General features: G+C 34.0%; 1 protein-coding gene across 3 annotated transcripts in view; it reads right to left on the bottom strand.

Annotated features, from left to right (window-relative positions):
• Ccser1 (coiled-coil serine rich protein 1) overlaps positions 1 to 13000 on the bottom strand; it is a 1057181-nt gene that overhangs the window by 218283 nt on the left and 825898 nt on the right. Inside the window, exon 11 of one of the 3 annotated variants that reach the window (XM_040737639.1) lies at positions 4222 to 4267. The exons of the other annotated variants lie outside the window; for them this stretch is intronic. Coding sequence (XP_040593573.1) covers positions 4222 to 4267 — 46 coding nt within the window. The remainder of the gene's footprint in view (positions 1 to 4221; positions 4268 to 13000) is intronic. 3 annotated transcript variants of the gene reach the window in all.

Raw genomic sequence — 13000 nt, 5'->3', positions numbered from 1 at the left:
TGCTATGCAATTCATCTCCACACTTCTCTACTACAGTTGTTGCTCCAATTTTCCATCAAGTGGTACTCTGCTTAAAAATAATTACACAATAGGCAATTCTCCTGATTAATGAAACCTTAGTTATTGCATTTGACAAATGAAAATCAGTGCCAACATTTTAATGTGCTTGATTAGAAAATTATTATGCTAATTTAGGGTAAGTGGAAATGGTTACATCATACAAACTATATAGATGTACATAAGTAGAAAATGAATTGCCGAGTGTTTAATAGCGATAATTCATTTCTGTCATCAGTAGCATGTTGGGCTCACAATCTCCGCTTCACCATTAACTTTTAACATCCATTGTAAATTCCAGTTATTAAAGGAATGCCCCAATATACACACAAACAAGTATCTACAAACAATACTGAAGAGAAAGAATAAATGAGTCACAGAAATACTGTGGATATGATATTTTTACTAGTGACTTATCATTAAAAGAATTTAACCTAATAGTCACATGTTCTATAAAGACTTCCCCAAAAGACTTCTGTAATCTTCTTTTGTTTTACTATATGCAGGATTACATCAGCACTCATGGTCTCGCTTCAAGCCTCTCCTACTCTGATTTTCAGGAATTTGGGTATGATGTTACAGGTTATGTTCTTATTTTGTTTTCTGTTTGTCATTTAACCTTCTTGGATCTATAATTTGGTTTTTCTTGTCATTTCAGAATTTGTGGCTATTATTTCTCAAGTGTTTCTTCTGCGCTACCTGTGTGTTTTCACTAAGACACAACATAAGTAAAGCAAAACATGTGATTACTTTACAAAGCCCTTTGATTTTCTTTGGCTATCCAAAGCCAACTGCACTCTTTCCCTTTTGTATTTCAACTTGGTGATTTCTGTAGACCATATTCAGATTCATAATTCTTTCCATGACTATGATATATCCAAAAACTGCCTACCACAGACATGCATCCTGTTTGCTATTGAGAATTTAATGTCTGCGGGTTCCTTTTGAGTCTTTTTACACCATTCTCTCCTGAAAGTGAACATCTGCTCCTCCTTCTCAAACTCTTCCATTAAAAGTATTAAACACAATTATGTCTGTTTTAACCCTCCCATCTCATATTACTAATATCTAAACAAAGCCTTTTTCAGACTGTATTGATTGCTCTATCACTTGACAAAATATTGTATTTTGTATTTTCCCCCTGTCACCTTTCCATGTGGTACACATGTCGTGTTCAGGACATGAAAGATTTAGGTAAACATGTCATGTGTGGAAATTCAGTGTGGTGATTTGGATAAGAAATTGTGGAGTAGATTTGCTGACTGCAGTATACTATCTTGCCTTCCATTGTCTCTAACTCAGTCTTGGCTTCCAGCAGGGCTAGTTGACCTAAGCATTTTCAATATAAATGCCTCTTTTGCTGTAGGACACTCATTTGTACTTAGCCTCTTACAGAGTCTGTCTGTAGTTCTATAATTTCCTCAGCCAAATTCCAGAATTACTTGAAACACAAGAAAAGTTAATTTGTGGAGCACAGCAGGGGTAACACTCTCCCTTTGATGAGATCTTTGTCCCATAGCAAAACCCTGACTATGTCACGTGGGACCTGCCCAAAAGTTAGTAGTACATTGGGGTCCATCACGTATTCTTGTCTTTTTGCTCAAGCATAAAAATCCCCTTCTTTCTCCTTTTCTAAGCTCAAGTACCTTTTACACAGATCTCAAGAGTTACATTGTGTGCTGCACCTACATTTTAAGCTTCTGTTCTATGTGGATACAAGGAGAGGCAAGGAGCATTTGTATAGGATTTGTGCCTTTTTTGTATAGTTTGCTTCCTTCTTCAACAGCGTAGTTCCAGGCATCCCTTCTCAGGAACTTTATTAGACATTTTAACAAAATAATCATTCTGTTAATATTTGGAAAGTATACTCTTTACAAATATTTAGTTTTCCAAGACTCATCCTTCTGACATGATCATTCAAGACTTTTCTCCGGAGTTAAAAGTCATTGAGCAATACTGTTTCTTTTCTGTTTAACTTTGATGTGTATCATTCACTGGAGACATATATAAGTAGGCATATTAACTAAACTAACATAGTCTCTTAAGAAGGAGCCATGGATCCTCTCACTGTATTGTCATGCCCTACAAAAATCACTTAATCTCCCTCGGATTCTCTGTCTTCACAAGACTGTGTCTCAGAACAGTGTAGAATATTGTTTAATTGGGTCCAGTATCATAACTAACAGTAATACATATTTAATATCCAATAAAACAAAAGCTGCAAAAATTTGTTCTCTGTGTCTTCGAGAAAGCATATGTTGCTTTCTGATATAGTCAATAATGTGACATAATGATTCAAAATCCATTTAAAATAGGTCTAACTGGACTCATGTAGTAGTGAAGGAAGGAAGGAAACCTGTGAATGCTGGTGCACATTTATATAGGTGGTATACAAAGCCCATTATTATACAATGTTTTCAAAAATGAGCACAATTACATCTGCTGAGTAAGGCACCACAGACCTAAGGACTCATGCTTGATTAAGAGAGAATATGATCAGCATCCCTCTAAATCAAAGAGCTTAGTTATCTCACTCTTCAAGACCCCATGTTGAGGAGGCAAAATCTGTTTCAAAGATGCTGTCTACAGATACCCGTGTATAACTAACAACCCCCAGCCTTAGAGAGATAGCACATACTATTCTTTACTTTCTCATTTTAGTAAGGTGAATATTCACTTAACAAGAGCCAATGATGTGAAATCAAAACTATGTGAATATTTTCATGTTATGCTCTTTTATTTGGTGAAAGTAAGGAGTTATGCCAATTCCCGTAGGTTCAAGCCCTGTTGCTGCAGCAGCCTCTATGCTCCGTGATTAACTTATGTAAAGAGTAGAGATTTGCTCCTTCTAAACAAAGCAAGCCTAAATCAAAATACATCTCGTATTCTGGAATATCTTGCCTTGGGTTTTAATTTTATCAAAAAAATTAGGTAAAAATAAATCATATTTATAATAAACATTAGAAATTTAGATAATAAAGGAGTAAAGGGAAAGCAAGAAAAGTGTAATTTATGACCTGTGATCATCATTAACTTTATGTCATTATTAATAACTATAAGTCATTCATATTAGGAGTTCTTTTTTACTTTAACTTTACTCATAAATTTCAGACATCCAAATTTAATTCATGATGAAAGAAATAATAAGTATATAGTTTTATTTGTTGTTTCGGCCACTTTATAAAAAGCACAATGTACAGTGTTTTATTATTAATTCGTAAATCCTCCTCTGTAAATGTCATCAAATGATGTTTTTAACAGAAAACAATCAAAATTAACGTTGCAGAAACTGGACTGTACTTTTCAGTACCCCAAGCATCATATTAGAAAGAATGCATTGGCAGTTATGGTTAGACACAATTAGGTTCATGAAGGTTTGTAGCTCAAAGCAGTTGATAATGGAAGCAGAAAACCAAGTCAACTGATAGAAGCTATGTAGGGCAAAAGGGTATGGATAGGATGGGCGATATGAGCATCTGTTCCTCAAAGCCTGCTTGCAAATTTACAAGTACATTTCCCAGTGACACACCAATGTAGACATGCTGCCAGAGACATCAGCACTGCCGTCAAGTTTATGATAACTGCAGTAGAAGGTTGTAAAAATCTGGGGCTTCTAGCTACATTTTTATAGATTAATTTTAATTATCTGAATGTGATGATTTAGAAATAAAACAAAATATTTAAAAAATCACTTTGCTCTGAATTCACCATAGGGAATATGTATTTCAGTAAACTCACCAGGAAGGGTCTTTCAAGCTTGGCCTAAACCACAAATTATGTGGTACGAAAGCTTTGACTAGTAAAGAAAAGGAAGTTAGGATGTACAGAAGTCTTGTGATTTGCTCACAGAGAAAGTGTTCTCATTGTTGCCAAATAAGAATTGTTGCATTAGATCAGATGCTTTCTCTGCCCCAGACTTTGAGTCATTACTGGAGTCTTAGTGTACTTGGCTGCATTGCAATATGTTTTTTCTTAAATGATCTTGATAATGAAAAATAGATAAGGAAGAAGCAAGGGAACCATCTGCTACAAATACATCATAGGTAATATACAACACTGCAGATTGCATATTGACCTGTGGGCACTGGTCTCAGTCAGCATGCCATGCTACAGCACAGGACACAGAGCCATGTTTACAACACAGAGCTGAAGTTAGACACTCACATAATTGCCTGCGAGAAGGTACAGGAACATTTCCATTAGCTGTGCCCTGGAAATAAAACACATTTTTTGGAGCAAATGATATCAGTATTATTACCAGTTGAAATTGGTGGAGAAATGAATAAAATATATGAACAGAAATACAAAGTAAGTAAAAAATTAATGATGCTGATTTTAGAAATAAGGTTGATATATACTGAATGTTTGCAGAGATTAAATATAAAATAAATCAAAGTAAAGAAGATAAAATGATATTAAAAATGGAAACATTTAAATTTGGTAGGAAATCTGAGAAAAGTAGAACACATGAATTATGAAGTCACGCCTTTATCAAGTAGATTCCTTTGTACCACGTCATAACATTGTAGTTTGTCTTTAAAGTAAGCAGTACACCAGGAGTTGCTCTCTTCTGTGCTCCAATTCAGGCACTATTTAAAAAACAAGACTTCAGTAGCATAAAAAAAATGTCCCTGATTTGTGCTTCAACAAAAATTGGTGATTGCAAAGCAGCTGGATTCAACAGACAGGAATTATTATCAAATGATGATACGAATGTTAAATGTTGTACAGTGGACAGCACAATGACCTTGATGGTATTCACAACACTTCCCATAATCGTCCCTGTACAGTGTGTTCTACAAGCACAAGATAAGCTTAGACTTTCATTGCTGGTATCAAAATATAATATGTGCCAAAAACATAAAACAATATCACTATATGGTTATTAATTATAAAAACTATAATTCACAAATGATAACTATATTGAAAAATTAACATTTACCACATCAAAAAGTAACTACCTAGATTAGTGAAATGTTTGCCTGTTAACCATTTTCAACCTCATTTTGGCTGGTTACCACTTTCAGCTTATGTTTATTTTCCTTCTTATTTTTGCTGAAGAGAAAACTTTCTAAAATTAAATGTGTTTTTATTCAGCTCAGAAGCAGTTAAGGCCCTGTCCAAGTTTTCAACCCTGGTTAAGTTGTTAATAGGGAGTTCATTCTTGCCAGAATTTAATGAACTCATTGCAGGGACCTGAGAAATGGCTCAGCCATTAAGAGTACCCGCTGCTCTTCTAGGGCAGCCACATCCAGTTGGCAGAATGCATTCCCTGTACTTCTCCACCTATAACTCCAATTCCAGAAGTTTCCATGTCCTTTTTTGGCCTCCATGGGTACCCATAATAATGACTCTCTCTCTCTCTCTCTCTCTCTCTCTCTCTCTCTCTCTCTCTCTCTCTCTCTCTCTCTCTCTCTCTCTCTCTCTCTCTCTCTCTCTCTCTCTCTCATACACACACACACACAAACACACACACCTATGAATAAAAATAAATGCTTAAAAAATGAAGAATGGCAAATTCTACCAATATAACCTTGATTGTATAAGTGTACCCCAAATGGACTTATATCTTAAAAAAATATGAACACTACCATTCTGTCACTAAAATTTCCCCTGTCTGAACCATGTTTATATTTCTAATCTTTTTAGAAAGAAGCATATTTTTTGATAGTGGTCAGTGGAGATTTTCTTACGATAAATTTAATTCTTGTGACTAGAAATAGTGACTTCTAAGTAAATTAGATTAAGGGGTTTGCATCCTTTATATCGAAGAAAACTCAATACTCCTAGACTTGATATAGAGGCTCACATGTAGAATCTTAGTACTACTCTTAAAAGGTATTCATCATAGGAGTATTGAAACTCTCCTAATATTTACTAGAAAATAATATTCCCAAATTGAAATATAGTAGCCCTTATTTTAATAGCGGTTAACTAGAGATACTTGAATATTGAAAGTGATTCCTATAATAAACAAAACAAACTTACAATTGAAACAAAAATCTTAAATTATGAGTAAACAATATCTTTCTAATTCTCTCATGGCAGAAACTAGTCTTTTGATTTTTTTTAAAGCATGAAGTTCCTGGTGTAATCATTGGAAGGACACAATTATTTATTTGAGAATCAGGGCAGACATACAGTAGCTAACATATGTTTTCATACAACTCTGTATCTGAGGGCCAGCAAAATTGTGCCACTGCTACTCACATTGGAAGGTTTACAAGAAAGACCTAGAACTAAGAGAAGAGGTTAAAAAACTGGCATATTCTAAGTTACCTTACAAAGTAACAAGTTAATTTGACACAGATCACAGGTTTCCTATGCAAGAATCACAAGATTGATTGTGCAAGAATTCAATGTATATTTACTATCATCATTATCTGTAGATAAATTATTAGGTGCCAAACTATTATAATTTTTTTCTTTTGAGTGCTTTTAATGAATTTCCTCAATTTAAATAATAAAATATTATTATTTTTTAACTATATTTTCTTTACAATACCAATACTAAATGTGAAAATATGAATTTAGAATTTCATTAGTTTGCATGTCACATAGCTTTTCGAACTTGTGGAGAAAATTCGGAAGCATTCCTGGATGGGTAACTGAAGTATATTCAATAGAATTCCATCAAGTACTAAGAACCTGCCTTTCATTATGAATCCATAGCCATATAATCTAATGCACAGTAGCTCTTCATTACAATGAACATTTTTTTTGATCTAGACTTTATGAACTAATATGCATGTTCCATGTAAGAATAAATGAAAGAAAATATGATAAATTCCCCTAGTAATATGTAGGCTGGGTTAGCAAATGATTAAATATTACCATAGAGAGATTAATCATTGATTGGAAAAAATACTCCGTTTAGGAAAACTCTTTAGCAGATGTAACCAAGAGGCAGTAGAAAATAAGACTTTGAGACAATGTAATGATTAAGGCTGGATTCTCCAATTTATCCACATTGCTTTCATTTGAAACTATTTTATTTTTCAAGAGTTGGTTCTTCAAAATTCATCTATTATTAGAGACTATCAGTTAAAACAAAATTTCATAAGATTTAATTAAATTCCCCCAGTCAAGATTCAGGAAATTTTCATTCAAGTTACAAAAGTATTGTATTTAAAAAGAAGCCAGTGTACAATTTAATTGCAGCTGCTTAGTAAATTCAGCAAAGAAATCCATCCAGACACACTTTCATTCATACTGCAGTTCATGAATATCACTGCCTTTTAAAAAGAGATTCAGTCATTCTTCATGGCTGCAGCATCACCATATTGGTTGTATTGGTGATGATAACGTTTGGTGAAAGATATGCTATTATATTATGTCATTATTTCATGTATAATGAAATAATATTATTTCATTATTGTTTCTCATATATAAATATGACAAAGAATTGGTAGCAAAATTAATTTCAATGACATTGATAGACACAGAGCTAAGCTGTTTTGGTGTCACAAAATCACTGTATACTTAGAAAACCCTGAGCCTTTATGTTCGAGGTGAATATGAAGACTGAACCATACAGCTAGTTGTTTGGAGTATTATATAGGTGCGACGGTTGTCATTTAATATTACTTTAGTTATAAATGAGACTGGAAATTAGTACAAGAATCTCCAACATGGAAGGGATGTGAACTCAGACATTAAAAATGAAGAAATAAATAATTTAGAAAGTATGTATCACCCACACACACACACACACACATACACTGACACACACACACATGCATACACTTACTTAAAATAAATGTGTTTACTCCCTTCTGCACATCCAGTAGCATTTAGTAGAAAGAGATATAGGTGCACACTCAGAATACAGAGATAGATAAAATAATGTATGATCATGTTGGGGTTAAAGTCAATGCTGTTTTCCTAGGAAAATATTAAAATAATATGTTCACTATGGTAAGTAATAAAAAAGTATAGATTCACTGGCTCCAGGCAAACAAGTGGAAGGCAAAACCAAGCTATCACTGGATGGAACTGCTAACAAAAGAAAATTCTTGACCCTGTGTCTAAAATCCTGAAGTCAACCGAGGGCCTTCAGTATTCAAAATTCTCAGAATTTACAGAGTAACACTTTCTGCTAAGTCTTGAGCTGTAAGAATCAAACATATTAGCATTTCTATGGAGAAAATAAAATCAACTCGCTGTGCTTAAGCAGTCATAAATAGCTTCTTATCAGTTCACCTCAGACACAATTTGTCCACAACAGAGTTCATAAACAGTGAGTATGCTTTTTGTGTTTGGGACCTCAGAAATGTAGCTATCAAAAAGCATTCTCACACTATTCAACTGGGTACATTAGAAACAAGGGGACGTGGAGGTGTTAAAAAATACAGTTTTAAATGCATTTCCACAGTCCCTCCCACAGGTAGTATGTTCTTGATATTGAAATGGTATTAGGAACACCAACTCTCCAGAGCAATAGAGAAGAGAGTAAAGTTCAGCACAGATATAGACATGCAACTTGTGAAATGATCACTTATGAATAAAAGGGAAATGAGTTCCATGTCATATGTGGAATCAGAACATCGTTACTATAACTATTTTAACTTTCAATAGAGAAGTACTTTTCTCATAAAGATATCTGAGTTCTTTTTTTTTTTTTTTTTTTTTTTGGTTTTTACGAAACGGGGTTTCTCTGTATTGTTTTGGAGGCTATCGGTCCAGCCCGGCCTCGAACTCACAGAGATCTGCCTGCCTCTGCCTCCCGAGTGCTGGGATTAAAGGCGTGTGCCACCACCGCCCGGCAAGATATCTGAGTTCTAATGTGGTCTCTTTCGTTTGGTGTGATTTCTCTTTAAATTTATGAGAAATCAAGTTTTATGTTTACTACCTAACAATTGTCTTCAAAAGATAAATTAAAATACACCAGCTAATAATGCAGCAATTGTGCACTCTGTAAAATTATTCCTTAACATGGAAAATGTCTAGGTTTGGGTGTTTGAGGCACCTAAATTGTATAGCAAAAAATATTAGTTTGTATTCACTTAGATTCTAAGTATAATTTATTGTATAATTTACAATTTGGAAAGTTAACTCTTCAAATGAACCACAGCAAACTGTTATCTTTCTTAAAACCATATTTGAGGTATATGCCTGCCAGAATCATGACCTTGATCTGCTACTATGACTGACAAAGAGTGATCATTTGTTCATCACTCAAGCCAAGCAAAATAGAGAATTTTCAGGCAAAGCTACCCTTTCACAGACAGAGCATTTTGTACAAAATACCTTGTCTAGACACAACTCAAGACTGTGGGAATCAGGCTTGTCTCCAATGTTACCGTAAAGCATATGTCCAGGTTAATTTGCAGGTCATGCTTTTCACATCGAAAGATATAGTAGAGAAATTTAAAAAGATTATAACAGTGTGATTTGTTATTAGAACTCTTAATACCAGAACTTTTATTACCAGAAAGTAAAATAAATAAAGATTTAACAAGTAAAATAAAAATATTAAAAGTAGGTATTTGTGAAATACTATATTTTCTCAACTGAGAAGTTGAAGGGTTAGTGACGAACAACAATAATGCTGAAGGTATAGTCGCTTTTGTGCATACGAGAAATAGCCACTGCTTACCGAGGAAAACAAGCACATGCCCTTCTGCATTGTCATAAGGATAACAAAAATGGGCATTTTAACATGGAGTATCAGTACACATATCTGCATAACCAATTTTCAATCATTGTGAACTTTATGAGGAAAAGTAAAGACGTTTGTGAAAGCAGAGAATATGGTTTCTTAAATGAACTTAACTTTAAATCCTTGTGTCTTAATTGAGCCCTCTTGGCAAGTTTCAATAACATATCCATGTGTAATTTCTTCAGTAAGAAACTCAGGAGATGAGTATGAATCCTGACAGTGTGCGGAGAATACAAATTCAGTCTTGTCCATAAGGAAACCACAAGCTCACCCGCATGCTTTATCATTTTAACTTACAGTAAGAATTACAGCCCTCTGCATTTTGGGGTCTCTACAAGGCAGTGATGAAAGTCATCAGTTCCTCCTAACTAGTCATAACTGTCCTGTGATACTTTCGTTGCTTACAACATACTATAAGCCCCTTTGTTTCATTATGCCCTTGGATACTGAGTGAACCACTTCCCAGACGAAGGTGATCAAGGAGGGTGCTGACATTTGCTACAATAGCAAGCAGCTTGCTCTGAGTGTTAATGTGAGAGCAAGGACTCTTCGACATTCATCCCTCTAATTATTCTTATCGATGACTATGAGTCGACTATTATCAACATAAAGTAAGGTATTTTAAACGTAAATGCTCTTCACATGCAAAAGCAATGTGAAAAGAAGATAATGTTGAAGATGGTGTGTGCAAGAGGGCATTGTTTTGTTTTGTTTGTTTGAGTGGAAAAGAAGGCAAATATAACCTTTGAACTTATATTTCAACATGTAATATAGATGTACCATTTATGATAAGCTGTACAGATGTTACTAAAAAGGACAAAGGAAAATGTGACTGAGTTAAGAAACAAGATGAAAGGATTCTAACATATACACCTGGCATATGCAGATTGAAATCAAAACAATAATGGTAGAATTTAAAAATAACCTGACTGTCAAGTTTGGAACCCTCCTTTTACCTGGTTTTTAAATCTATCTATCAGTGCCCTGACTGTCAGGAAACATAAGAAGTAGAATTGTGAGCTCTGGAAAGGAAGGAAATAATGTAGAAACATTCATGTTTTTATTAGCTAAATAATTTTGAATCAGGGGCTAGGGAAGTAGCTCAGCCAACAAAGTACTTGCGTTTCCAGGGTGAGTACTTAAGTTCAATCTCAGAGTCCACTTAAAACATGGAGATGTGTTACCCTGACTGTAAGTCTACTACTGGATAAGTACTGGACAGATAACCTAGATGTCACGTTTCAGGCCACGGACACTCTCCAAAACATAAATTGATGTAATCACACACACACAACACACACACACACACACACACACACACACACACATTCCTGCATGTGCATCTACATACATGAACACAGGCTCAAATGCACACATTAAACTGTATCTGATTAAATTGCATAGTGAAGGTATAGTAATACTAGTTACCTGAAATCAAGAGTTCAAAACACTAAGGAGTTTCAAAGCAATACAGACCTGAATGTAAAATGTCCAATAATTAGTAAGAAAGGTACTGAATCATAGAACTATTATACAGCCAAAAAATCCATTTTCCTATAGTTACATCATATTGATTCTACATGTCTATATAATGATGAGTATATTAAGTCAGTGGACCCACTAAACAACATGAAGTTCAGTCACACACAGTGAAAGTTAGTAAACCTAGGAGCGATCACAGTTGTATTTACATAAATGATTTATTTTGAGATGTGCTTTGTGCTTGTTATTAATTGTAAATTAATACATTACTTATATAAGATATTAACATAGCAATTGTGACACTGCCATTCATATACATAGATAACACTCTGGGATCATATCCACACACCCTACTGCCTCTTCTTAGTTGTGTTTGAACTTAAACTTCCTTGCAAAGCATTTGAATATTGAGGATGCTTATGTATTTAATCAAGTCCCTAAAAGTTTCAGTGTTTTCCTCCTAAAATATTGAACTCCATTTGCCTGTCTTTCATTACTTGTCTAGTTCTGTTCAATGATGAATGTTTTGACCTAACAACAAGTTGCTTAAAAATGAAAACTAAAATAAGCATTTTCAGGAAAATAACTCATGGAACACAGGATATGCTCACCTCACTCCACACAATGAACAAAACAGGAGAGTGGTGCCCAGCAGCTGGGGTGAGGACATTCTCATAATTCCTGGAATGTATACCTGAATGTTGAATTGGTTCATGCTAATGTTTCAATATAGGCAATAAGCTAGACAGTAACATGTATTGCCAACTAATTTTTGATTATATAATATATAACTATTATAAACATAATTATATATAGTATGCTATAATATAGCAAATGTGTGTGATATATTATATAGAATATGCTCTATGACAAATATGAGCTAGATATAGCTATATATATGCCATGTAATATATGTATGATATATAAGCTACATATACAATATATGTGCTAATTGTCATTTATGTAGAAATTTTCCCTAATTCACAGTATCTCTGTGCTCTTACATATGCTTTATGGGTTTCTCGCTATATCAATATATTTTAGTTTATGATTTAAATAAAAATTTACTCAATTATTTAGTTTTCAATTCAGTTGTTGATTTAAATCAAGTAATGATTGAAATAAAAACAATCATGTCAGAATTTAAAACATTACTGGACTGGCAACTTTTGAAGCCTCCTTTTACCTGGTTTTTAAATCAATCTATACCTGCCCCAAATAACATTCAGACTGACTGTCAGCAAACATAAGTGGAATTGTGAGTTATGGAAAGGAAGGTGAGTTCTGCACATTTTTAACATTTTGTTGTCTAAAAAATTTTGAGTTAGGAGACAGGAAAGTAACTAAATGGACTAGAGGAAGGTTCATTTCATGAAGGGTTTCTAAATCAATCACAACTCCAAAGGGTAATTATCAAAGCCAAATCAAAATTTTCGTATTTCATATGAGTGAATTTAGAAAAACAAAATCTTTTGGGATGAAAATTGAAGTTAGTGTCTATTAAAACTTTGAATTGAGAGCTTCAAATATGTCACCTAAATAGTTCTTGTATTTTCTTGTTGCAGCTTAGCAAAAGTGATATCAGGACAATTCATTTCTTGGTTGGATGTGGCATAAGCCTTAAAATCTCCACGGTTGGAGAACTGATTCCTAAAGATTGTGTGTTACAGGTTGGTGCAGACTAGATTGTAAGAACTTGTCTGAAATAAATAATAAATTGAAAGAAAAAATAAATCTGCTCTTAAACAAATAAAGCTAATAAAGGCAAGTCAACACAGAGAAACCATATTAGAAACATAC

This window comes from Mesocricetus auratus, unplaced genomic scaffold (genome assembly GCF_017639785.1).
Source record: "Mesocricetus auratus isolate SY011 unplaced genomic scaffold, BCM_Maur_2.0 Super-Scaffold_100676, whole genome shotgun sequence".
Taxonomy (NCBI): Eukaryota; Metazoa; Chordata; class Mammalia; order Rodentia; family Cricetidae; genus Mesocricetus; species Mesocricetus auratus.
This window is presented reverse-complemented; position numbering and strand designations above follow the sequence as displayed.